Raw genomic sequence first — 27,538 nt, 5'->3', positions numbered from 1 at the left:
ACTGATATCGACACAGGGTCTGACTCCAGTGTCGACTACGATAATGCAAAGTTACAGCCAAAAGGGCAGGAAAGTATTCAATATATGATTATTGTAATAAAGATGATTTGCATATCACTGATGACTCATCTGTCCCTGACACAAGGGTACACATGTGTAAGGGGAAGAAAGCTGAGGTAAATTTCCCTCCTCTCATGATGAAAAAGAGCGGGAATCTCCAGACAAGAGACTGCAGTTTCCCACAAGGAATTCTCAGGGAGTATCCTTTCCCTACTAGGGCCAGGATACGATGGGAATCTTCCCCTAGGGTGTCACGTTTGCCCAAAAGGTAGCCCTGACTTAACAGCTATCCTCAGGGATCCTGCAGATAGCGTGCACATTCTGGTACACTACTCAGACCGGCGATTGTGTCGGCATGGGTTTATATCGCTGTAGCAGCGTGGACAGGTACCTTATCAGCAGAGATTGAGACCCTAGTATGTATATATATATATATATATATATATGTATATATATAAGAATTTGTAGAGAAGGGCACTCAATCCAGCTTTGAAAAAAATTCTTTTAATATCACCCCACCATGGGCATTAAAAAGTGAACAGCAAATCGCGGTAGCTCAGCATGAAATAACTTGAAATATCATCCGCAAAACACTTGGCGTATCGACGCCTAAATATCATATCCAAAAGGTGTGTTTCATAGTCATGACTATGAAACACACCTTTTGGATATGATATTTAGGCGTCGATACGCCAAGTGTTTTGCGGATGATATTTCAAGTTATTTCATGCTGAGCCACCGCGATTTGCTGTTCACTTTTTAATGCCCATGGTGGGGTGATATTAAAAGAATTTTTTTCAAAGCTGGATTGAGTGCCCTTCTCTACAAATTCTTATATTTATCTGGACTGTAATGGAACAGAACTTAAGGAGCACCACATATTTAAATATTAGAGTGTGCAAGTATTTACACATAGGATCTATGTATATATATAGATATATATATTAAAGATGCTGTCTTAAGATAGATAGATAGATATATATATATATATATATATATATATTAAAAATGCCCAAAGAGACATTAGTCTACTGGGTTCTAGAGTCAACGCTATGTCGATTTCTGCTTGACGTGTCCTGTAGAATATGCAATGGACAGGTGATGCCGACTTAAGAGGCATATGGAAGGCTGAGGATTGTGTGGAGAAGGGATCTCGGACCTGGTCTCCACAGCTATAGCTGGTAATTCTGATCTTTTGCCTTATATTCCTGCACAGCCTAGGAAAGCACGACATTATCAAATGCAGCCTTTCGAACACAAAGAAACAAGAAAGTCCGAGGTGCGTCCTTTCTTGCCAGAGGCAGGGGCAGAGGAAAGAAGCTGCACAACACAGCTAGTTCCCAGGAACAGAAGTCCTCCCCGGCCTCTACAAAATCCACCGCATGTCGCTGGGGCTCCACAGGCGGAGCTAGGCCCGGTGGGGGCACGTCTTCGTAATTTCAGCCACAAGTGGGTTCACTCCCTGTTGGATCCCTGGGCAATAGATATTGTGTCTCAGGGATACAAGCTGGACTTTAAGGAGATGCCCCCTCGCCGACGGCCCTGCCGGCTTCCCCCCCACGAGAGGGAAATAGTGTTAACTGCAATTCACAAATTGTAGCTTCAACAGGTGGTGGTCAAGGTTCCCCTCCTTCAACAAGGAGGGGGTTATTATTCGACCATGTTGTAGTCCCGAAACCGGACGGTTCGGTCAGACCCATATTGAATTTAAAATCCCTGAACATATACCTGAAAAGGTTCAAGTTCAAGATGGAATCGCTAAGAGCAGTCATCGCAAGCCTGAAAGGGGGAGATTTTATGGTGTCTCTGGACATAAAGGATGCATACCTTCATGTCCCCATTTATCCACCTCATCAGGCATGCCTCAGATTTGCGGTACAGGATTGTCATTACCAATTTCAGACGTTGCCGTTTGGTCTCTCCACGGCCCCGAGAGTATTCACCAAGGTAATGGCGGAAATGATGGTGCTCCTGCGGAAGCAAGGTGTCACAATTATCCCGTACTTGGACGATCTCCTCATAAAAGCGAGATCAAGAGAGCAGTTGCTGAACAGCGTATCACTTTCTCTGGAAGTGTAACGGCAACACGGCTGGATTCTATATATTCCAAAGTCGCAGTTGGTTCCTACGGCTCATCTGCCTTTCCTAGGCATGATCCTAGACACAGACCAGAAAAGGGTTTATCTCCCGATAGAGAGAGCTCAGGAGCTCATGACACTGGTCAGGAATCTATTAAAACCAAAACAGGTGTCAGTGCATCACTGCACTCGAGTCCTGGGAAGGATGGTGGCATCATACGAGGCCATTCCCTTCGGCAGGTTCCATGCGAGGACCTTCCAATGGGACTTACTGGACAAGTGGTCCGGATCACATCTTCAGATGCATCGGTTAATCACCCTGTCCCCCAGGGCCAGGGTGTCACTCCTGCGGTGGCTGCAGAGTTCTCACCTTCTAGAGGGACGCAGATTCGGCATTCAGGACTGGGTCCTGGTGACTACGGACGCTAGCCTCCGAGGGTGGGGAGCAGTCACACAGGGAAGAAATTTCCAAGGAGACTTGCCTTCACATCAACATCCTGGAACTAAGGGTCGTATACAACGCCCTACGTCAAGCGGAGCACTTGCTTCGCGACCAACTGGTTCTGATTCAGTCAGACAACATCACCGCAGTGGCTCAGGTGAACCGCCAAGGCGGCACAAGGAGCAGAGTGGCGAGGGCAGAAGCCACCATAATTCTTCGCTGGACGGAGAATCACGTAAGCTCTGTCAGCAGTGTTCATCCAGGGAGTGGACAACTGGGAAGCAGACTTCCTCAGCAGACACGACCTCCACCCGGGAGAGTGGGGACTTCATCAGGAAGTCTTCACACAGATCACATATCGGTGGGAACTACCACAGGTGGACATGATGGCATCCCGCCTCAACAAAAAAACTACAGAGGTATTGTGCCAGGTCAAGAGTGTCACAACTGAGGGCCTGAGCTGACGGAAGGCAGCCTCAGTTGTAGGGGCTGAGATGTACCGGAACCTGGGAGGTTGTATCAGACCCCTGGACATGTAAGTAACATGAAGAGAAACCGCCCGAAGGCGTGACCACGACAACTTGAGTAAAAGTCAATGATATTTATTTATGACAAACTCCATGCATCACAGTAGCAGTAAAAAGAAACATAAAAATCAGCAGAGAAATAATAATACAGTTCCTGGGTACTACAGGGTGGCAGGGGCCACAGAGCTCTGGTGGTATGAGACAGTTCTTATTATCTGCAAGTTGGAAAGTCCTTACCAGGCTCAACTGTAGCAATGAGGAAAGCCCAGGGTCGTACCAGCTGGTGTTCCTGGGAAAGCTGGACTGCTGTAGATAAAATGCTGCTGTGGATACTGGTTAGAACCAGACAGGTGTTGGCACGGAGTGGATACTGGCTGGAACCAGTTAAATAATAAATAAAGCTTGAGAGCGATGCAATATAGATGAAATGTAGAATTTGAGAGCGGAGAAATAATAATACCGGTGGAGAGTGGTAAACTGCAGAAAGGACACCAGCCCTTTAAGAGAAGCTGTACACTGCTGGAAGCTGAGCTGGAAGCAGGTGATGTTGTAGCTGGAAACAGGTGAGTCCAGAATGGATCGGAGAGTCAGGCTACACCGCAGATGGAATGCTGGTGCGGGTCTCTATAGCAGAAGTCTGGAGACAGGAGCTGGAACCTGGAAGACAATCACAGGAGAGAGACAAACTGGAACTAGGTTTGACAACCAAAGCACTGACGCCTTCCTTGCTCAGGCACAACCTATTTATACCTGCAGCAAGGAAGGCATTGGCTAGGCAATTATGCAAATTAATAATACTGACAACGGATTGGTAGGAAAGATCAGCTGACAGAATCCAAGATGGCTGCGCCCATGCAGACACTTGGAGGGAAGTTTGGATTGTAATCCATGTGGTCTGGAAAACAGTAATGGCGGCGCCGGCCACCGGAGACAGGAGACGCCAGGCTGACAGATGCACATCCGACCACGCGGACACAGCGGAGGCCGCGGCTGACGTAATCGCCACTCTGAATGCAGAAGCTCAGGGACGGCGGCGGAGGCCGCGGGAGACGCCATGCCAGATGTATAAGGCGTTACTGTGACTGCGTCCAGAGAGACAGGAGAGGATGCGGGAATGTGCACATCAGGATAACAGATGGGATCCGGTCCTGGAGCGCTGAGCCAGCCTTAGGAGGCATCTGATAGGTAAGAAACGGCGTCCAGATACCCGGATCGTGACAGCACCCCCCCCCCCCCCCCCTTTAGGAGTGGCCCCAGGACACTTCTTTTTTGGCTTTTGAGGAAACTTGGAATGGAATTTCCGGACCAAGGCAGGAGCATGGACATCAGAAGCATTGGTCCATGAACGTTCCTCAGGGCCATAACCCTTCCAGTCAATAAGATACTGAAGTTGACCGTAACGGTGACGTGAGTCCAGGATCTTGGCTACTTCATACTCAACGCCTCGTTGAGTTTGGACTTTCGGAGTTGGAGGAAGTGAGGAATGAAACCGATTCAAGATTAGCGGTTTCAACAGGGAAACATGGAATGTCCTGGGTATTTTTAAGAAGGGAGGCAACTGGAGTCTGTAAGCAACAGGATTGATGACTTGATCAATTTTAAAAGGACCGATGTAGCGAGGTGCAAACTTCATACTGGGAACTCTTAACCTCAAATTCTTCGTGGATAACCATACCCGATCACCCACCTTGAGAGCAGGAACTGCTCGACGCTTCTTATCCGCAAACTTCTTGTACCTGAACGATGCCTTGAGCAGAGCTGATCGTACGCTCTTCCAGATATTGGCAAACTGATGCAAGGTGATATCCACTGCGGGAACAGAAGTTGCTGGAAGCGGTTGGAACTCAGGGACTTTAGGGTGGAATCCAAAGTTGGTGAAGAATGGTGTTGAAGAAGATGAAGAATGATACTGGTTGTTATGACAGAACTCGGCCCAGGGAAGTAATTGAACCCAGTCATCTTGAGAGGAGGACACATAGATGCGGAGGAAGGACTCCAAGTCCTGATTCACCCTCTCAGTTTGACCATTGGTCTGAGGATGGTAAGCCGTGGAAAACTTTAGCTTGACTTGGAGGACTTGACATAAACTTCGCCAGAATTTGGCTGTGAATTGAACTCCTCGATCTGAGATAATTTCTTCTGGAAGACCGTGGAGTCGAAAGATCTCTTGTATGAATACTTGAGCCAACTTGGAAGCTGACGGAAGACCGGTAAGAGGAATGAAGTGTGCCATCTTGGTGAACCGGTCAACTACCACCCAGATGATATTAAACTTGCTGCACATGGGCAAATCTGTAATAAAATCCATCGACAAATGGGTCCATGGTCGACGGGGAACAGATAGTGGAACCAGTTGCCCCGCAGGCGACTGGCGGGATACTTTATGTTGAGCACACTTTGGGCAAGATGCAATAAACTCCAAAACGTCCTTTTTCAGAGTTGGCCACCAATAGGACCTAGAGATAAACTCCAGGGTTTTTTGGATACCTGTATGTCCGGCAAAGCGGGAAGCATGGGCCCAATGCATGAGCTTCTTCCTTAGTGTCGGCTTCACAAAACTTTTCCCTGATGGGGGCGTAGAGTCCATCCCTACCGTGGAGAATGCCAACGGATTTATAATAGGATGCTTGTCTGAAGACTCTGACTCATTTTCTTGCTCCCATGAGCGGGAAAGGGCATCGGCCTTGCGATTCTGAGAGCCCGGACAGAACTGGAGTTTAAAGTCGAACCTGGAAAAGAAAAGTGCCCATCTGGCCTGACGAGGGTTGAGACATTGTGCGCCTTTCAGATATAGAAGGTTCTTGTGGTCTGTAAGGATGGTGATTGAATGATAAGCTCCCTCCAACAGATATCTCCACTCCTCTAGAGCGAGCTTTATGGCTAGCAACTCCTGGTCGCCAATGGCATAGTTGCGCTCCGCTGGGGAGAACTTCCTTGAGAAGAAACTGCAAGGATGTAAATGGCCATCTTTAGCCCTCTGAGATAACACCGCTCCTACTCCAACGGAGGAGGCATCCACCTCTAAGATGAAAGGAGAGTCGATGTCAGGCTGTTTCAGGACAGGCGCAGAGATGAACCTCTGTTTTAAAAGATGAAAAGCTTGCATGGCTTCTTCAGACCACTTGGACGGGTTAGCACCCTTCTTGGTGAAAGCAGTAATAGGCGCCACAATGGTGGAAAAGTCTCGTATAAACTTTCGGTAATAATTGGCGAACCCTAAGAACCTCTGGACCCCTTTGAGGGTTAAGGGTACCGGCCAATTCTGGATTGCTTGTAGTTTCTCAGGATCCATCTCTAGTCCGGAACCGGACACAATGTACCCTAGAAACGGAATGGACTTGACTTCAAAGACGCATTTCTCTAATTTGCAATAGAGATGATTGACACGGAGACGGGACAGAACCTCCTTTACCCAAAAACGATGTTCCTCTAAATTGTTGGCAAAAATGAGGATATCATCTAGATAGACCACGACATGACGGTATAGAATGTCTCTGAAAATCTCATTGACGAAATGCTGGAAGACAGCTGGAGCATTGCTCAATCCGAAGGGCATGACGAGGTACTCATAATGTCCGTCACGGGTGTTAAATGCGGTCTTCCACTCGTCACCCTCACGGATCCGGATGAGATTGTATGCACCTCTCAAGTCCAGCTTTGTAAAGATGGTAGCTCCGCTAACTCTGTCAAAGAGCTCAGTAATCAGGGGTAAAGGATAGCGGTTCTTGATGGTAATGTCGTTCAAACCTCTGTAGTCGATGCACGGCCGCAGACCACCATCTTTCTTTTTTACAAAAAAGAAGCCTGCGCCGGCTGGAGAAGAAGAAGGTCGAATGAACCCCTTTGCTAGGTTCTCTTTAATGTATTCCTCCATAGAATGCGTCTCAGGCAGAGACAACGGATAAGTTCGGCCTCGAGGTGGAACCTTCCCTGGAACGAGATCAATCGGGCAGTCCCATTCTCTATGAGGAGGAAGGATATCAGCAGAAGCTTTACTGAACACATCCGTGAAATCTTGATATGGAGGAGGTGGAACATCAGACGACCTGGGGGAGGAAGAACAGACAGGCAACACTTTAAACAAACATGTCTCAGCACAGGAGGGCCCCCATGCCAGAATTTGCGTAGTCGTCCAATCAATTGTAGGATTGTGAAGACGGAGCCATGGAAGGCCCAGGACCACAGGATGTGTGGCTCTTGGAATCACTAAAAGTGAAATAAGTTCGGAATGAAGAACTCCCACTCTCAGACGAACTGGTAGAGTCCTTAGAGCAATAACTGTATCAAAAATTTTACTGCCATCCACGGCAGTTAAGGAAAAGGAGGAAGGAAGTCTCTCGGTGGGTAGGGACCACCGTTTAACATAGGCTTCGGTAATAAAGTTCCCAGCTGCTCCGGAATCCAGGAGGGCAATGACGTTCTTATAACGTTGAGCAACTTGAAGCGAGACTGGGAGATTACAATCTTGAGGAGATGGAGAGGAGATCATTACTCCTAGCCGGCCCTCTCCTTGGCGAGCTAGGATTTGGAGTTTCCCGGACGTTTGGGACAGGCATTAATAGTGTGAGACGGATCTGCACAATACAGACAGAGAGACTCAGAGAGACATCTTCGGCGCTCAGCAGGAGTTAAACGGGAACGGCCAATTTGCATGGGTTCATCTTTAGTTGGTGACAGTTGGCGAGGAGGAGGAGCAGAAGATTTTGGAGCAGATGATCTTCCACGCTCAGTTGCTCTCTCTCTGAAACGTAAGTCAACTTTCGTACAAAGTGAGATTAGCTCATCTAACTTGGAGGGTAAGTCTCTGGTAGCTAACTCATCTTTAATACGCTCGGATAAACCATGCCAGAATGCAGCATACAGGGCCTCGTCGTTCCATGCCAGTTCAGATGCCAGAATCTGGAACTGTATAAGATATTGTCCTACAGTACGTGATCCCTGGCGTAAACGGAGAATCTCAGACGAAGCTGAAGTTACCCGGCCTGGCTCGTTGAAGATGCGCCTGAATGTTGACACGAATGCAGTGTAAGAAGATAGCAGGGTGTCGGACCTCTCCCATAACGGTGATGCCCAGTCGAGGGCTGAGCCACTGAGAAGAGAGATGATGTAGGCAATTTTTGTACGGTCGCTGGGAAAATTGCCAGGTTGTAGCTCAAACTGAATCTCACACTGGTTGAGAAATCCCCTGCAGAATCTTGGAGATCCGTCAAATTTTGCTGGCGTTGGAAGATGAAGACGTGGAGCAGAAACGGGTAAGGTGGGTGGGGTTATAGTTGAAGTCACTGTGGTTGACGCCCCAGATGCGCCTGATCCACGGAGAGTTGTCTGAATCCCATCCAGCCGAGTAGAGAGATCCTGGAGACAGCGGATGATGTGGCCCTGTGCAGCCTCCTGATGTTCAAGTCGGGCTGCCAGTTCTTGCATCGGCCTGGCCGCTTGATCCTGGTGTCCGGCTGGATTCATTTGGTCAGTGCTTACTGTCACAACTGAGGGCCTGAGCTGACGGAAGGCAGCCTCAGTTGTAGGGGCTGAGATGTACCGGAACCTGGGAGGTTGTATCAGACCCCTGGACATGTAAGTAACATGAAGAGAAACCGCCCGAAGGCGTGACCACGACAACTTGAGTAAAAGTCGATGATATTTATTTATGACAAACTCCATGCATCACAGTAGCAGTAAAAAGAAACATAAAAATCAGCAGAGAAATAATAATACAGTTCCTGGGTACTACAGGGTGGCAGGGGCCACAGAGCTCTGGTGGTATGAGACAGTTCTTATTATCTGCAAGTTGGAAAGTCCTTACCAGGCTCAACTGTAGCAATGAGGAAAGCCCAGGGTCGTACCAGCTGGTGTTCCAGGGAAAGCTGGACTGCTGTAGATAAAATGCTGCTGTGGATACTGGTTAGAACCAGACAGGTGTTGGCACAGAGTGGATACTGGCTGGAACCAGTTAAATAATAAATAAAGCTTGAGAGCGATGCAATATAGATGAAATGTAGAATTTGAGAGCGGAGAAATAATAATACCGGTGGAGAGTGGTAAACTGCAGAAAGGACACCGGCCCTTTAAGAGAAGCTGTACACTGCTGGAAGCTGAGCTGGAAGCAGGTGATGTTGTAGCTGGAAACAGGTGAGTCCAGAATGGATCGGAGAGTCAGGCTACACCGCAGATGGAATGCTGGTGCGGGTCTCTATAGCAGAAGTCTGGAGACAGGAGCTGGAACCTGGAAGACAATCACAGGAGAGAGACAAACTGGAACTAGGTTTGACAACCAAAGCACTGACGCCTTCCTTGCTCAGGCACAACCTATTTATACCTGCAGCAAGGAAGGCATTGGCTAGGCAATTATGCAAATTAATAATACTGACAACGGATTGGTAGGAAAGATCAGCTGACAGAATCCAAGATGGCTGCGCCCATGCAGACACTTGGAGGGAAGTTTGGATTGTAATCCATGTGGTCTGGAAAACAGTAATGGCGGCGCCGGCCACCGGAGACAGGAGACGCCAGGCTGACAGATGCACATCCGACCACGCGGACACAGCGGAGGCCGCGGCTGACGTAATCGCCACTCTGAATGCAGAAGCTCAGGGACGGCGGCGGAGGCCGCGGGAGACGCCATGCCAGATGTATAAGGCGTTACTGTGACTGCGTCCAGAGAGACAGGAGAGGATGCGGGAATGTGCACATCAGGATAACAGATGGGATCCGGTCCTGGAGCGCTGAGCCAGCCTTAGGAGGCATCTGATAGGTAAGAAACGGCGTCCAGATACCCGGATCGTGACAAAGAGACTCTCAAGCAATAGCGGTAGACGCCCTGGTGACACCGTGGGTGTTCCAGTCGGTCTATGTATTTCCTCCTCTTTCTCTCATTCCCAAGGTGCTGAGGATAATAAGAAAAGGAGGAGTGTGAACAATCCTCATTGTTCCAGATTGGCCACGAAGGACCTGGTATCCAGATCTGCAAGAAATGCTCACAGAGGACCCGTGGCCTCTTCCTCTAAGACAGGACCTGTTGCAACAGGAGCCCTGTCTGTTCCAAGTCTTACCCCGGCTGCTTTTGATGGCAAGGCGGTTGAACGCCGGATCCTAGCAGAAAAGGGCATTCCGGACGAGGTCATTCCTACGCTGATAAAGGCTAGGAAGGACGTGACAGCTAAACTTTATCACCGTATATGGCGAAAATATGTTTCTTGGTGTGAGGCCAGGAATGCTCTTACAGAGGAATTGCAGCTGGGCCGTTTCCTTCACTTCCTACAGTCAGGAGTGAATTTGGGCCTAAAATTGGGCTCCATTAAGGTCTAGATTTCGGCCCTATCCATTTTCTTGCAAAAAGAGTTGGCTTCTCTACCAGAAGTTCAGACGTTTGTAAAGGGAGTGCTGCATATTCAGCCTCCTTTTGTGCCTCCAGTGGCACCTTGGGATCTTAACGTGGTGTTAAGTTTCCTGAAATCACACTGGTTTGAACCACTTAAAACGGTGGAGTTAAAATATCTCACGTGGAAGGTGGTCATGCTATTAGCCTTGGCTTCGACTAGGCGTGTGTCAGAATTAGCGGCTTTGTCACATAAAAGCCCCTATCTGTTTTCCATATGGATAGAGCAGAATTGCGGACCCGTCCACAATTTCTGCCAAAAGTGGTGTCATCTTTTCATATGAACCAACCTATTGTGGTGCCTGTGGCTACTCGTGACTTGGAGGATTCCGAGTTACTGGATGTGGTCAGGGCTTTGAAGGTTTATGTAGCCAGAACGGCTAGAGTCAGGAAAACGGAGTCGCTGTATATCCTGTATGCATCCAACAAGCTGGGTGCTTCTGCTTCAAAGCAAACTATTGCTCGCTGGATCTGTAACACGATTCAGCAGGCTCATTCTGCGGCTGGATTGCTGCTGCCAAAATCAGTTAAAGCCCATTCCACTAGGAAGGTGGGCTCTTCTTGGGCGGCTGCCCGAGGGGTCTCGGCATTACAACTATGCCGAGCTGCTACTTGGTCAGGTTCAAACACTTTTGCAAAGTTCTACAAGTTTGATACCTTGGCTGATGAGGACCTATTGTTTGCTTAATCGGTGCTGCAGAGTCATCCGCACTCTCCCGCCCGTTTGGGAGCTTTGGTATAATCCCCATGGTCCTTACGGAGTCCCCAGCATCCACTAGGACGTTAGAGAAAATAAGATTTTACTTACCGGTAAATCTATTTCTCGTAGTCCGTAGTGGATGCTGGGCGCCCGTCCCAAGTGCGGACTTCTTCTGCAATACTTGTATATAGTTATTGCTGCAATAAGGGCTATGTTATTGTTGCATCAGGGTTGAACTGATGCTCTGTTGTTGTTCATACTGTTGACTGGGTAAGTTTATCACAAGTTATACGGTGTGATTGGTGTGGCTGGTATGAGTCTTGCCCTGGATTTCCAAAATCCTTTCCTTGTACTGTCAGCTCTTCCGGGCACAGTTTCTCTAACTGAGGTCTGGAGGAGGGACATAGAGGGAGGAGCCAGAGCACACCAGAATCTAAATTCTTTCTTAAAGTGCCCATGTCTCCTGCGGAGCCCGTCTATTCCCCATGGTCCTTACGGAGTCCCCAGCATCCACTACAGACTACGAGAAATAGATTTACCGGTAAGTAAAATCTTATTTTTTTATTTATTTATTTTCATTTTCAGCGGCGCTATTCTACTGTTCAGGGGGCGTAACTGACCACGCCCCCTGTATTAAGCCACGCCCCTATTTCCCACCCGGGCCGTCAAATGGGCAAGAACCGGCCCTGTGCATTACCTTACATTTTTCTATATTGAACCTCATTCTTCATTTTGAAGCCCATGCTTCCAGTTTAAATAAGTCGTTCTGAAGAGACTCGGCATTCTCCACCGATTTTAAAACATTACACAATTTGGTATCGTCTGCAAAAATTTACACTATGCTCTCTAGACCTGTTAATAGATAATTTATGAAAATGTTGAACAGTAGTGGTCCAAGTACAGACCTCTGTGGCACACCGCTGAGTACCTCAGTCCATTTCAAATAAGTTCCATTTACCACCACTCGCTGCTCCCTTTTATCAACCAATTACTCACCCTAGTGCATAATGTGTTCCCTAGCCCAAATTCTCTTAACTTGTAGATTAGTCTCATGTGAGGAACTGTATTGAAAGCTTTACCTTTAGCCTGTTAAGTTAGTTAGTTTGACATGATCTATCCTTCACAAATCCATGTTGGTTCCTATTAATAACCTTATTGGTTTCAAGGAACTCCTGTATTCTATCCCTTAAAATACCTTCAGTACTTTCCCCACTATAAATGTAAGATTTACTGGTCTGTATTTACCTGGTTCACATTTACTTCCCTTTTTAAATATTGGCACTACTTCCGCTATACGCCAGTCTTTGGGAACCATGCCTAATGTGAGCGAGTCAATGAAAATCAAATATAGGGGTCTTGCTAATTCGAAGTGTAGCTCCATGAGAACGTCGGGACCAGGTGACGTATTAATTTAAAAAATTTTTAATCTGTCACAGACTACTTCCTCACTTAAATAAGCACTTAGCAGTGGGACATTCTCATTGCTGAGGTTATACGTCAATCCTGCGATCTGATGCTTTCTTGTGAATACTGATGAGAAAAACTAATTTAATTCTTCCACTTTGTCAATGCCGTCTTTGATTAGGATGCCCAACTGGCCTTTTAAAGGGCCTATACTCTCTTTAATCATTTGCTCTTTATGTATTTAAGAAACTTTTTGGGGTGTGACTTACTTTCCTTTGCGATTATCTTTTCAGTTTCTATTTTAGACGCTCTGATTTCTTTTTTGCATATTTTGTTACAATCCTTATAGTACTGGAATGACTCCGCCTTCCTAAACATGTACTAGGCGAGTATACTATCCCTCTTCCCCTAACCCTCTTTTTCTGAAGCCTAAACCCTAACCATCCCCCTGCAGCCCAAACCTATCCTCCTCCCACCACCCCCCACATCGGCTTACCTCTCCGTCTGCCCAGCAAATCCTGGTTAGGAATCACTGTGGTCGGGATTTCAGCGCCAGGGAGAGTGATTGATGTCGGGATCCAGGCACCGGCATTTTGAGTAGTGTCGGGATTTCGACTGACCAGATCCCCTTTATTCGGGCAGCACCCACTACGTGGAATGCCCTACCACGTACAATACGGCTCTCCTTTAGTCTCCAAACCTTCAAACATTCCCAGAAAACCCACCTCTTTGTGCAAGCTTATAAAATTCCGGAACCTCTCACGTAACCTCCATAAGCTTTCTTATCCAATTACATCACCACTGTACAGTCTGCACATATCCTCACATATTTTCTATTTCTTCACGTTCCCCTTCTCCTGACTCCAGTTTATCATTGCTGGCCATACAAGGCAGGATTAAGGGTTGTGGGGTCACCCACCCAAAATTTTTTGCCAAAATACACACGTGTACACAGACAGACACACACTTAAACAGGGGTCTCACCCACAGCAGTGTCACCCGCTGCTCCTCTCCGGCACTCTCCAGGTCCTCAGCATGGAGCTCCTCTGTGCAGACCTCACTGTGGGGGTCCTTCCGGGGGGGGAGGGGGGAGTAGTCCCTCCTGTCTCTGCCTGAGCTCTCCTGGTGCAGTCGAGGGTCCTTTCGGGGGGTTTCCTTCCTTTTTCTCCCTGCTCCTCTCCCAGCCACACCACTGCTTCTGGATGCATACTGCCGCTCTGTATGCACTATGCATTCAGAAGCAGCTCTCGGCAGACCGCCCCTCCATTAATCCGCCCATGTGGCCATATCATGCAGCCCACGAAGAACCTTTGCAATCTGGTGTACAATCTCCTATGTAATAGCTTAGATCTGTGACTCTGTGCCTGTGTGTCTAACGCTGGGTGTGGCTAGGAGCTCTCATTGGGTTAGCAGCAGGTCTATCACACCCAGTCTACAGCTGATTGGGCTGATCGATCTGCAGCTCCAGGTCCACACCCCAATATAGGCCCACTGTTTCTGCAGCAACATACCCTCCAACAATTTACACATAAAAATCGCTGCAAATTCGAAAAGGGGGCGTGGACATGCGGGAAAGTGGTGTGACCACGCCCCTTTTCCTATACTTTCAATGGAAGTTTGGAGAGCCAGAAATCGGTACAGACCATAAAAAAAAGGTATTGTACCTGCCAAAAAGGTACAGCTGGAGGGTATGCCATTGCATCTGCAGCAAGTCTCTGTGCTGTAGATAGGAATAAAAACAAAACCTTTTACTGCAGCATCCTATATCCTGCTACCAGTCCGCCTGCCCCCTCTGCCATCAACAATCCCCACTCCCTAGCCGCAACGCAGGTGGAAAAAGCTGCTGCGGCCGCCGGCATAGATGTGTATGAAAGCGGCACAGCGGAAGGCTTTCATAGCCCTCCCTGCGCCGCATAGTCTCTGAGCCCCGGAGCCTCCTTTGCGCATGATGTCACAGAAGTGCCTCCCCGCCACAGCCGCGCCCAGATCCCCAGATGCCCCGACTCCGCAACACAGCACTTGGGCTGCCGGCCTGGAAGCTCCGAGATGGCTAATGTAATGGATAGAGTGGGTGATATCGCGGAGGGTAATGTCTGGACGCTGAATCAATGTAAAAGGTGACAGTGCTGTGCAGTGCAGCACAGCACTTTCACCTTTTACACTGATTCAGCGAGTCAGTCAGGTCTACCAGCCAGTCACTATTGTTAGCACCGGTGTCCCAATGCTCCGCTTTACAGGTAAGTAGACACACTAAATAAACTACAGCTCCCAGCAGCCTTTAGCGCCGAAGCATTCCGGCCCTAAGGCCTGCTGGGACTGTAGTTTATTGAGTGCATCTTCTTCCCTGTAATGCGGCGTGTTGGGACACCGGCACTAACAATAGTGACTGCTTGGCTGCTGTGCGAGTCTCCGGGAGAGCCACTGCCAAAGGGAGGACAGCAGCTTAGCTGCTTCCAGGAGGAGAAGCAGGAGAAGCATTACCTGCCCCTCCCTCACTTGCAGTACCTCCGGACTCCATCCGCGCCCCCCCCCCCCTCCAGCACCCGTGGTGGCTCCAGACCCCCACCTGCAGCACCACCGCACATGCCCCTCCCCCACCCACTGCATCTGCCCCTCCCCCCCCCTCCCTGTGGCACCCCCGCAACCGCTCCTCCCCCACCAGCAGTGGCTCTGGACCCCCACCCGCGGCACCCACGCACCCTACCCCACCCCGCGGCACCACCACACCAGCCCCTCCCCCACCTACGGCATCCCCGCAACTGCCCCTCCCACACCCACGGCACCCCCGGACCCCATCCGCGTCTCCCCCGTACCCACCACTCCCCCAACCACAGCACCTACTAGGTGATTCATCAGGCACGGCGTGTGGTGTTCACTCCGTTACAAGGGGCTTGGACCCCTTAACCATCGCACGCCCTTTGTCTGTGCAATATTTAACCACTCACACAATTATGATTGGAGGTAATACTCCATATAATAAAAATAGTGCACGCCACAAGGGTGTGCAAGGGTTAAGGAGGCGTAGCCCCTTACGACTGTGTGTAGAGCACCTAGATTCATAGCACCGATGAATCTCCTAGATAAATAGCACCTATTACCTATAGATTGTAAGCTTGCAAGCAGGGCTTTCCTACCTCTTATAACTGTTTACCAGTTTTGTTTTAATCATTGTTGTTTCCAATTGTAAAGCACAATGGAATTTGTTTCACTATACATATAAGAAACAGTTAATTAATAAATAAATAAATAATAAGCTATGTGTCAAGAGTGTGAGGTAATAATTAGTATGTTAAAAAGTGTTACATAGGTAGTAAAATAATTAGGTTCTAAAAAAGTGCTAAATGAAATACTACAATGTGATGCCCCATTGCAGCCAAGCCACACCAACCCAGGGGTCCTGCAAGGGTGTATCTAGGGGTCTGAGCTCCCCTGGCAAAGCAAGGGACTGGCCAGGCGGTCAGTAGCCATCTTTTTTCCGGAGTGGCTGCTTTCCCGGCCTGCCCCTGTTTGCCCAGCATTGCCCCCACAACGCCAAAACACCCTCACCGCAGTGGCCATGTGTGTCAATCACATTGCGGCTGCATCCATCGGGGATGCAACCGCAATGTGTATGGTCGCGCAGCCACTGTGCGGACACTGCGCATGCACAGTTTGGCACCACTGGCAAAATGCGTTGCGGGCCGCTGTTGCTGCTGGGTCTGAATGACACCCATAGTGACCCACATGGTATTTCACCCAGTACACACAGCACCCCTATATAACCCCTAGTACACACAGTACTCCATATGACCCCCAGTACACACAGTACCCTATATTAGCCACAGTACAGTGTCTCCATATTACCCCACAGTGCACATAGCACCCCCATATTATCCCCAATACATTCAGCACCCCCATATTGCCCCCCGTACATTCAGCACCCCCATATTGCCCCCCAGTACGCACAGCACCCCACAGTGCTCCCATGGTATCTGGCTTTTTTTCTTTCCTCCTATAAAAAAGAGCAGGAAACCAGGAGAGTGTGGTAAAGGAAAGCGGTTCCTAGGGAGTGCTGTGAAGCTATGTCGGACAGCCCCAATATTTGTAGTTCCCGAATCCCTGGGGGTGGCTGAGTTTGCGGGCAGCACAAGCTCATGGCCACCGTGGAGGGCAGCAGTGGGTCCAGCTGCACTCACTGCTCTGAGTGTCTGCAAATCCCGCACTGGCCTGTGAGAAGCTGCCATTGAAGAATGGTAGGGGGCAGGACCGTGCGCTGCAGACATAAAGGCTGCGCTGTTGCCGCTGCATGGCCCTGTCAGCAGGCTAGACATCTCCAGCCCCTGCCTCCGTTGCCGCCCACACATGCTACCACACGCGCTGTCACTGCATGACAGCGGCTACTGATGAGAGAGGGTGCACCTGCTCAGCAAACGCCCCTGGCGAGTGCCATCCTGGCTAATGCATAGATACGCCTCTGGGGTCCTGCATCCCAAACTCATCCCCAAAACTGACAGAATTGTATAAATGTATTCAGTACTTACCATTATAGTGCCTAATAGGTAAGTCCTTTCTTCTGTGTGAATATTCTGTGCATAAGGTTTAGTGTTTTGTTTTAAGCTATATTAAACTATACATGAGGATGTGATCACTTCCTGGACAGGACATGCAGAAAACGGCTGTATAAGCACATTTATGACTATTTTCACGATTGGATGGATCCTGATTGATCTCTAAATTATTTGTGGGCGATTAGATAAAATAATTTATTTATCTGTATATGAACAGTTAAAATCTATCTTAAAATAGTTATCATTGTTCATTGTTATCAATGTTGAACGTCAATGTTAGGGAATGCTTTGTGTAGTGTTTAAAACAGAGCATCCCTAACCAATCTCTAGACCTCCCTGACAGCTGTTTAGGCTTTGGCTTGCACTTTCCTCATGGATTCATGAGGCAGGTGCAGTGCAAGCTAGCACTGAAACGCCATTTGGGCCTTACCTCTGCTTAATAAAGAACTGCTCCATTCTGCTGTAATAAGTACACTTTTATTTCATACCCCTGTGGTAATATTGCTTGCTTTACAATAGAATGTATATGAAGGAAGCCCACAGGAAAATTGCACATGGAAAAAACCCCACCGTCATAATGCAATTTCCCGATGTCCTTTTTTCCATGTCAGTTTTTTTCTGGTTACCCTGGTTTCTCTATGCCTCCTTGATATCTTACACCTATCTAATATGCTGGATTTGTGAGATTTCTTTTTGTGTGCAGTACTCGTTTATTATATAATTGGAGTGGGCACCAAATTTTTAAAAGGGAATATTTTATTGAAGTTTCACATACCACTAATAGAACATAGGTATGACACAATGGAGATCCAAAATCGTGTCCACTCTGTTTTTTCTATATGTAAGTAAAAATCTGGATTGGTTTAAAAAAAAATATATATATTTCTCAAATGTAACACTTTTTTTGGAATTTATTTAATCACAGCATTCACGCGATGAAAGTCATTTTCAAGTTGGCAGGTTGTGTGTAGTCAGCTTTATTCTTTGTAGCCGACTGATATCTTATGACTCCAAGAAATAAAATGGCACATTTGTTAAATTACATTTAGGTGCTAGATTTGCACAACTCGCTAGGGTATGCAATTAACATACTGCCCTTCAAGATCCTGGCTGTCGCAATCCCAACAGGGGTACTATACTGCCGCCGTTGATTCCCCCTGTATGGGTGTCCACGACACCCATAAAGGGAACCAAGCCCGCAGTATGGCGTGCACAGCGAGCCCGCAAGGGGCTTCATTGCGCTCGCCCCCCTGCCTGCATTCTGGCGCACAGGATGCCGATGTCGGTATCCTGACATTCTGTATCCTATGCGCCGGTTTCGCATACCGATTCCCACGCTAGCTAGCAACCCATCAGACACTTACACTAGAGAATAGAAGCTAACTGGTTGTTGGGATCCCATGCTAATTTTGCACCCAAAGGAAATGATAATAAAGCTCTTAAAACAAGTTTGATGAATCTCCTGAACCATAAGGACTGGGAACAGAGGCGTTTCAACAGAGGAGGGCGCCCGTGTGCACCTCTAGGTGGGCCCCCTCCTCTGTACGGCGCTGTAGACTCCGGCATTGTGCCAGAGTCTACTGCGTGTGCGCAGGTCTCCGGAAACATGGCACCCGCCATGATCCGGAGACCAATTTGGCATGCATGGCGACTATTTTTTGGAGGCAATTTCCGCCACGGTCGCAGCGTGAACGGTAAGTATTACAATGGGTGCAATGAGAGGATATTGACTCAATTTTCAGAGGTTAACCTGTCACTTGAACTAAACATTGCCGAAACTCTCAGAGAGCAATAGGAGGAAAGGGGACATAGATATTTTGACTCTTAAATGCATTCAAGGAAAGCTTGATAGTCAGCAACTGCTTATCTGCTGTGCAAAGGTTACAGACAGTTCTCCCAGTGACCTTAAGTGTTGTACAAAAATCTTTACCTTAAAAGAGGAGCCCTCAGGAGAGTGAGAAGCTAATCAAGGAGACCTAGGACCCTTTGGAATAGAGTCAGCCTATCCCTGCAAACCTTACATATTTAACATACAGCAGGCGGAGCTTGGCCTGTCATCCCAGCATTTACAGCACTGAGCAGGGCAGCATCAGAGGTGGGAGGGGACAGAGAAGGAGGCGGATTATTCTTCTCAGCGCCAGCCTTTTGACAGCATCAATCCGGGGAAATACTTGAAATTCCGTAGCGACGCATGGATATTCAGCTACTATTTTATAAATAGAAAATGTGTCACTACACATAATACACTAATATTTTTAAAACTGTTATAGCTGCTTTTTCTTTGAAAACCGCTCATTAACGGGTGCTCATTTCAAAGCTTACAATTTTTTGCATAAAAATTTTAATTGGATTATCCAATTAATATTTTCACACCCTCCCATCCCCCTATAGCTCACTTGCAGAGTATGCATTACAGCGAAAACAAAAAAACGTGTTTCCTATAGCTGCACAATCTGTTATAATCCATCCCTGCAGCTGATTGTTTACAGAGGCTGATAACCAGGACATTGTTTTTTTTAGACTATTTTTGTGTATGCGAGTTAGGGGTTTTGCAGATGAGCAGCATGTTTCATGGAACTATAGATGGGTACCCCTGAAATACTTCAGCAAACATGCAAGCCTTTAGCCCTCTAAGGTGTACAGATCCTTACATTGAATCAATTGATCCCTGTACTAAAACTGACAGTGAGTGAATGTTGACATTGCAGGAAATCGGGTGATGGACCAGTGGCAGGAAAATGAGTACATGCTGCATTTATTGTCTATCATCTGTTTTCTGTAACATGCATTGTGCCGTGAACAAGACGCACCTGAAAATGTCCATGTGACTGAGGCTTTAGGCTACTGACATTTACACACAGCCGGTGACATATTATATATAGCTCGGCCCTTGGCTCTTACTGGCCATGGGGTATATTGATAAATAGGCCCTTTACTCCAATGCTAATTGCCCACCTTATTTAATTTAATTTAAAGTGTTCTAGTTATGTCACTATTATATTCCTACTGTACATCATACAATTATGCACTGTTGTCCTGATAAGTCAAACAACCAAGCTTACACACGTCAAGTAGCTTTTACACCCCATGCTGTAATGATGAATCCTGACCTTAGCCAGGAACATTATATACCTCTCTGTCCCTCAATCAGATCACAACCACTCATTCAATAAAAGACATCACCAAGTAGTCCAGAAAATATGGCCACAGCCTTTCATGGAAAGTTTTCCATTTTTTAACTGCTAAGGTGAAAGGGTATACCGGGCAACCAATTGCCCCACAGACCACATATGCTGTGTCTTGTAATCCAAATAAGACAAGTATTACGTTTTACATTGTCCAGTCAATTGTTCACCTGACTACCTGTCTTTTTCACAATGCGTAACTGTAAAACAAGATCACCTCCAGAACCACCGTCCAATTCCGTTCACATGATTCTCTTATATCCGAAATGCTTAGGATCAGAAGGATTTCGGTTGTAGGATTTTTTTTATTCCGGTGGGTGTTTTGTGGTGGTGCGGGAGGCTGTCGTCAGTAGCTGGGGTGTTCGGCTGATTGATGGAGATGGAGAAGCAGTTCTAGTGAGGGAATGGCTGCTAAGCCGCCAACCATACCACCAGTCATTGGTCACTGACACTAGGTGACATCATGAAGTCAAGTGACATCATAGCGTCACGGCTGCTCTGAAATATTCAGTTTTTTGGAATATTTTGGATTTTAGAATAACTGTTATGGGAGCGTCAACCTGTATTGCCATGTATTGTTATATGTGCATGAACCTGGTGGGAGAGAGTTAGAGGGGTAATTTAAGAAGGCTAGAAAATAGGAGAGTGCTGCATAATTTTAATCATCTTGGCTTAGTGGGTTCATGGGCTAAAGGGCAGGCTTATCTGTGCAGGCTCTTTCTGTGGGGATCTGGTTGATAGATGTACATTAAAAAGGTCAGCAGTAGGTCGACATGCATTAGGTCGACGTGACAGTGGTTGACACAACTTTCAAAAACAAACAAACAAACAAATTTTTTTCTTAACTTTTTAATACTTTACCATCCACATGAACTACAAGTGGGAAAAGTAACCCGTGCCAAGTGCAGCGAGACACCTTGCCTGAAGCACAGCGAGCAAAGTAGTGCACTAGTTTAGGTCACAAGGTTAAAAATTAAAATTGACACACAAAAATGCAAAAATAGACTGTGCCAACCTTTTTTGCGTTGACCATTTTCATGTCGACCTTTTGACCATGTTGACCTTTTTCATGTCGAACATGTGGGCAGGGCCGGTGCCATCCGGTGGGCGCCGCACCATGGCAAGATCCGCTGCTGCTGTGCCTCCCGCTGTGAAGGGAAACTAGACGCTACGCGTCTAGTTTCCCTTCGTGGAGAGGACCTTTACTGTAATGATGTGATCATGTGGGCAGGGCCGGTTCAGGGGCTTTTTGGGCCCCGGGCGGCAATAGGGGGTGTGGCTTCATACAGGGGGCGTGGTCAGTTACGCCCCCTGTACAGTAGTAGCCCGGCAGGACTTTTGCCCGGGGCGCCTTTACTGATCTAAATGGAAAGGTCCTCTCCACGAAGGAAAACTAGACGCTACACGTCTAGTTCCCTTCGTGGAGAGGACCTTTGCTGTGCGGTGCGCGATGACGTCAACACGCACCGCACATCATTACAGTAAAGGTCCTCTCCACGAAGGGAAACTAGACGCGTAGCGTCTAGTTTCCCTTCACAGCGGGCAGTGGCAGTGGGGGGCACAGCAGCAGCTGATCTTGCCATAGTGCGGCGCCCTCCGGATGGCGGCGCCCCGGGAAAAAGTCCTGCTTGCCCGTGGCAAGATCCGCCACTGCATGTGGGGTAAACCTATTGACCGTAGACTTTTTCCATTTAGATCTAATGAACCATACCTCTTCTCGGTGACCTTTGCGATTCCCGTGGTTTGCAGAACTTAATAACAGCCTCCTATCGTATTTGCTCCTTACCCCCATTATCTAGCTGATCTTTAACTTATTGTGTGTATGTACCAAACTGTGTAACTACTCTGTGGCTCATCTGTAGTTGGATTTGTAAATGTTATGTCACACCGCGTGCATTCCTGTAGCTTTCATTATCTCCCGAAAAAAACTTTTTTTTTTTTTTTTTTTTAAATAGGCAAGTATGCTTTTACTTACATGAAGGTCTTCCAGTAGATTTAGGGGTACATTTATTAAGTGTTGTTTTTTTTGCTGAGATGTTGAAGCACCAAATCACTGTATTTACTGTTTAGCATTGTACATGGTGATTTGTAAACCACCTTTGATGTGCATCGGTTTTCTGGAGGGTTTTATAGTGGGATTTTGACCAAAACGCATAGAAACAATGTAAAACCGGTGCACCTATCTAGCCAATCAGGAGATCAATCACCATACACTTATAAGGAAGGCAATTATTATGTCTTGAAAAATAAGCCAGAAACTGTTACCGTGATAATTCTTTCATAAGGGGAATATTATTTTCTTAGTAGAGTAGTGGAATATTTTTTTTTTTTAATATTAAAAGTGCAATATTATTTATTCATTATATTAAGGGGCAATATAAAGTCATTGTTAATTGGTATTTAAAAATACAGCGTTTCTATACTCATATTGTTAAAAACGTTGATGTTGAACTGGTGCTGGTGGGCTGTTGCCTCCACTGCCTATGTATATAGTGATGTCATTGTGTAATGTAACTGATTATTTTATTTGATAGCTGCCACTCACTATAGACTTTGTCGAAACCTCCTGGAGCACACTGTGTCGGCCGAGAACCTGAATCATCGCTTTCGCCGTGAGATTGGCAACAGCCTGACGTGGCACGATGGGCGGGGTCACAGAGCAACTGGAGGCAGGGTCATCAAACTTCTTAAACAGCCTGGAACAGAAGTATCACAGGTATCACTGGCTACATTCAGTTTTATAAATATTTATATGAGACAAATTGAATATGGCCTCCTGTGTCCATTTTGTGACATCACATGGCCTGTACTATATTATAATATAAGTCCCCATTACGTTCTTTTTTTATTTTTTGTATTATAAAGAAGACCTGTTGCATACAGTACATGTTAAACTGCACTAGGTTTACAGGAGACTCTCAAAGTACAGTACTTCAGGTAGAAAGCTTTGTACGCCCCATGTTGCAAATTAAGCACTCTGCATACATGTATAAATAGAAACTGAATTAGGTAGGGCCAAGCACATAGATACAAATATCACGGTCAGTTGCTTGGGATGGGGGACTGACTTTTACATTAATATGGCAACCTGAAGTGAGTAACAGCTGAACCACTTTCTGAATGACAGAGCTGAGATTCAAGGTGCGTTAAGACGTATACAGTAATTCATCATCTTCAGTAGATGCTAGCTATGTGAGTACCTCCTGGTTTAATCATAGTGAAGAATACTGTATAATATATATTTGCAATAAAATCCATTTTTAATATTGGTTGTATCAAACAGATGTGTGAAAAACATTTGAAAATGTTGCACAATGCCACAGATTACATTAGTAATATATTAAAAAGATACAAAAATGGTTATATTCTTAGTATCTCTCTGATCTCAGGTTGCAGTGTTAGATAATAAAATACAGAGAAGCATACACCGCAGTCAGGAGGAGGCTATTCTGCAGGACTGTGTGGGTGGGGTGGGGGATTCTTGCTGGACAATTCATGTGTGACCTCCTTGGACAATGAGAAAAGTATCATTACAGGGATTCTGCATACCCATGCAGAAATTGCCAAGCACAGAGATGATAGACAAAAATGGCTTAAATTGTGGTGTAGGCATGAGATGTTATATGAATGGGTGTATGTATAAATGTAATGTTGGATGTTAACATTCTGGTGAGAAAGGGACTGCCAAGGTAAATATGAGAGATGGGCTATCAACCTGCTGTACAGTACAGCACATACATTATCACTGTGTATTTCTGTGCAGAAAATTATCTATGACTGTGCAGTGATGTGTAGAAGACAATTTATCAAGGCATGGTGCTGTACAGGAGATGACTTATCAATGTGAAATGCTGTGTAGGAGAAGAATGATTCATGTATAGTATGTGCAGGATATGATTCATGAGTGTTTAGTGCAAGGGATGATGTTTCATAGTCAGGGAGATGATTTGTAAGTAGGTAGTACAGTGGGTATCCGGACCCTAGGTCGACACCCATTGGTCGACAGTGGATATGTCGACACAGCCATTAGGTCGACATGAACAAGGTCAACATGCAAAAAGGTTGACATGAGTTTTTCACAATTTTTTTTTGGTTGGACTTTTTCATACTTTACGATCCACATGGACTACGATTGGGAATAGTAACCCAGGGACGTGCAGTCAGGGGAGGCAGTGCCTCCCCTGTCATTCTCCCTTGTCATTAATGATTACAATAATATAAAGAAGATACTTATGACACATACACATATTCTGTGTCCTAAGTATATGCTTTATATTATTGTAATGATTTTTACACTTTAAAACAGGTTACAATTTGTTTTGGAGGCACAGAGAGTGGTGCCTCCTGCGGATAATGACAAAAGGCCGGATGTGGGGGGCGGTCAGGGGGCGGGGCCAAGGACAGGGCTGTAAAAGCCCATTACAAAACGCATGATAAGCGGCACTAGTATGAGTGCCTCAGTGACAGGGGCGTGCTTTCAGCCCATATGAAAGCACGCCCCTGTCACTGCTGCAGATATGATTGGGCACCAGAATTTGAGGTCACCCTGTGGACCAGCCTACCGATGGCCAGCTAGACGCTCTGCACTTCCTCATGTGAGACCCTGGTGGCCTCTGCTCCCCTGACCCGCTCATCACCGCTATCTGACTTATCATCTCCCCATCCAGCGCCAGCGCCGCTCATCTCTCCTCTCCCCCCGTCATCACCGCTGCGCTATGTGACCTCTCCGTCCCCGCTCATCACCATCCAGGTCATCACCGCTGCGCTATGTGACATCATCTCCTCCGTCCCCGCTCATCACCCCCCTTTCCCCAGTCATCACCGCTGCGCTATGTAACTTACCATCTCCCCCGTCCCCGCTCAGCACCGGCGCCGCTCATCACCCCCCTCATCACCACTATGTGACTTACTGTCCTCTCCGTCCCCGAGCATCTCCCCCCGCTCATCTCCCCCCCCCGCTCATCACCGCTATATGACTTATCCTCTCCGACCCCGCTCATCACCCCCCCCCCTACTAGCTAGAGTGTGTGCCACGTCCCCCCCTCCCCCTACTAGCTAGAGTGTGTGCCATGTCCCCCCCTCCCCCTACTAGCTAAAGTGTGTGCCATGTCCCCCCCTCCCCCTACTAGCCAAAGTGTGTTCCATGTCCCCCCCGCTGGCCCAATCGCTGGCTAATGTGCACAGCGACAGCGGTGGGAAGCCACAGACCCAGCGTGAATTGAGCGGTGCCCGGTGATCTCCTCCTCCGCCCTCTCTCAGACAGAAGCCCCTGCTCGGTGGCCGGCGGCTGTGTAGAATGCAGAGCCGCTCACCGCCGCCAGCCGCTCACCGCTCACCACCGCCACCAGCAACAACAAATGAGTCAGGTAATGTTCACCTGCTGTCACCCTCTCTCCCTGTCGTTACTGTCCCTGTCCCTACTGTCACACTGTCTCTCCCTGTCGTCACTCTCTCTCCCTGTCGTCACTCTCTCTCTCCCTGCTGTCACTGTCGTCATTCTCTCTCTCCCTGCTGTCACTGTCGTCACTCTCTCTCCCTGTCATCACTCTTCTCCCTGTCGTCACTCTGGCTGTCCCTGCTATCACAATTTCTCTATCGTCCTAGTGGATGCTGGGGTTCCTGAAAGGACCATGGGGAATAGCGGCTCCGCAGGAGACAGGGCACAAAAAGTAAAGCTTTTTCAGATCAGGTGGTGTGCACTGGCTCCTCCCCCTATGACCCTCCTCCAGACTCCAGTTAGATTTTTGTGCCCGGCCGAGAAGGGTGCAATCTAGGTGGCTCTCCTAAAGAGCTGCTTAGAAAAAGTTTAGCTAGGTTTTTTATTTTACAGTGATTCCTGCTGGCAACAGGATCACTGCAGCGAGGGACTGAGGGGAGAAGGAGTCAACTCACCTGCGTGCAGGATGGATTGGCTTCTTGGCTACTGGACATCAAGCTCCAGAGGGACGATCACAGGTACAGCCTGGATGGTCACCGGAGCCGCGCCGCCGGCCCCCTTGCAGATGCTGAAACATGAAGAGGTCCAGAATCGGCGGCTGAAGACTCCTGCAGTCTTCTAAAGGTAGCGCACAGCACTGCAGCTGTGCGCCATTTTCCTCTCAGCACACTTCACACGGCAGTCACTGAGGGTGCAGGGCGCTGGGAGGGGGGCGCCCTGGGAGGCAAATGAATACCTATAAAGGCTAAAAATACCTCACATATAGCCCCTAGAGGCTATATGGAGATATTTAACCCCTGCCTGATTTTTCTAAATAGCGGGAGACGAGCCCGCCAGAAAAGGGGCGGGGCCTATCTCCTCAGCACACGGCGCCATTTCCTCTCACAGCTCCGCTGGTCAGGACGGCTCCCAAGTCTCTCCCCTGCACTGCACTACAGAAACAGGGTAAAACAGAGAGGGGGGGGGCAAATTTATGGCGATATTTTGATATTACAAAGCAGCTATAAGGGAGCACTTATTATAAGGCTATCCCTGATATATATATAGCGCTTTTGGTGTGTGCTGGCAAACTCTCCCTCTGTCTCCCCAAAGGGCTAGTGGGTCCTGTCTTCGTTAGGAGCATTCCCTGTGTGTCTGCTGTGTGTCGGTACGTGTGTGTCGACATGTATGAGGACGATATTGGTGTGGAGGCGGAGCAATTGCCAAATATGAGGATGTCACCCCCTAGGGAGTCGACACCAGAATGGATGCCTTTATTTATGGAACTACGGGATAGTGTCAACACGCTAAAGCAGTCGTTTGACGACATGAGGCGGCCGGACAATCAATTAGTGCCTGTCCAGGCGACTCAAACACCGTCAGGGGCTGTGAAACGCCCTTTGCCTCAGTCGGTCGACACAGACCCAGACGCAGGCACTGACTCCAGTGGTGACGGTGACGATTCAACCGTATTTTCCAGTAGGGCCACACGTTATATGATTTTGGCAATGAAGGAGGCGTTACATTTAGCTGATACTACAGGTACCACTAAACAGGGTATTATGTGGGGTATGAAAAAACTACCTATAGTTTTTCCTGAATCAGAAGAATTAAATGACGTGTGTAATGAAGCGTGGGTTGCCCCTGATAAAAAGCTGATAATTTCAAAGAAATTATTGGCATTATACCCTTTCCCGCCAGAGGTTAGGGAGCGCTGGGAAACACCTCCTAGGGTGGACAAGGCGCTAACACGCTTATCTAAACAAGTGGCGTTACCCTCTCCTGAGACGGCCGCACTTAAAGA

General features: G+C 47.5%; 1 protein-coding gene across 2 annotated transcripts in view; it reads left to right on the top strand.

Moving 5' to 3' along the window:
• SAMD10 (sterile alpha motif domain containing 10) overlaps positions 1–27,538 on the top strand; it is a 118,866-nt gene that overhangs the window by 19,997 nt on the left and 71,331 nt on the right. For both annotated transcript variants that reach the window (XM_063959200.1, XM_063959201.1), the window contains exon 2: positions 22,853–23,034. In XM_063959200.1, the coding sequence (XP_063815270.1) occupies positions 22,853–23,034 (182 nt within the window). The remainder of the gene's footprint in view (positions 1–22,852; positions 23,035–27,538) is intronic.

Source organism: Pseudophryne corroboree, chromosome 3 (assembly GCF_028390025.1).
Source record: "Pseudophryne corroboree isolate aPseCor3 chromosome 3, aPseCor3.hap2, whole genome shotgun sequence".
In the NCBI taxonomy this organism is placed as follows: Eukaryota; Metazoa; Chordata; class Amphibia; order Anura; family Myobatrachidae; genus Pseudophryne; species Pseudophryne corroboree.
Note: the sequence above shows the minus strand (reverse complement) of the source record. Positions and strands in the feature narration are given on the sequence as shown.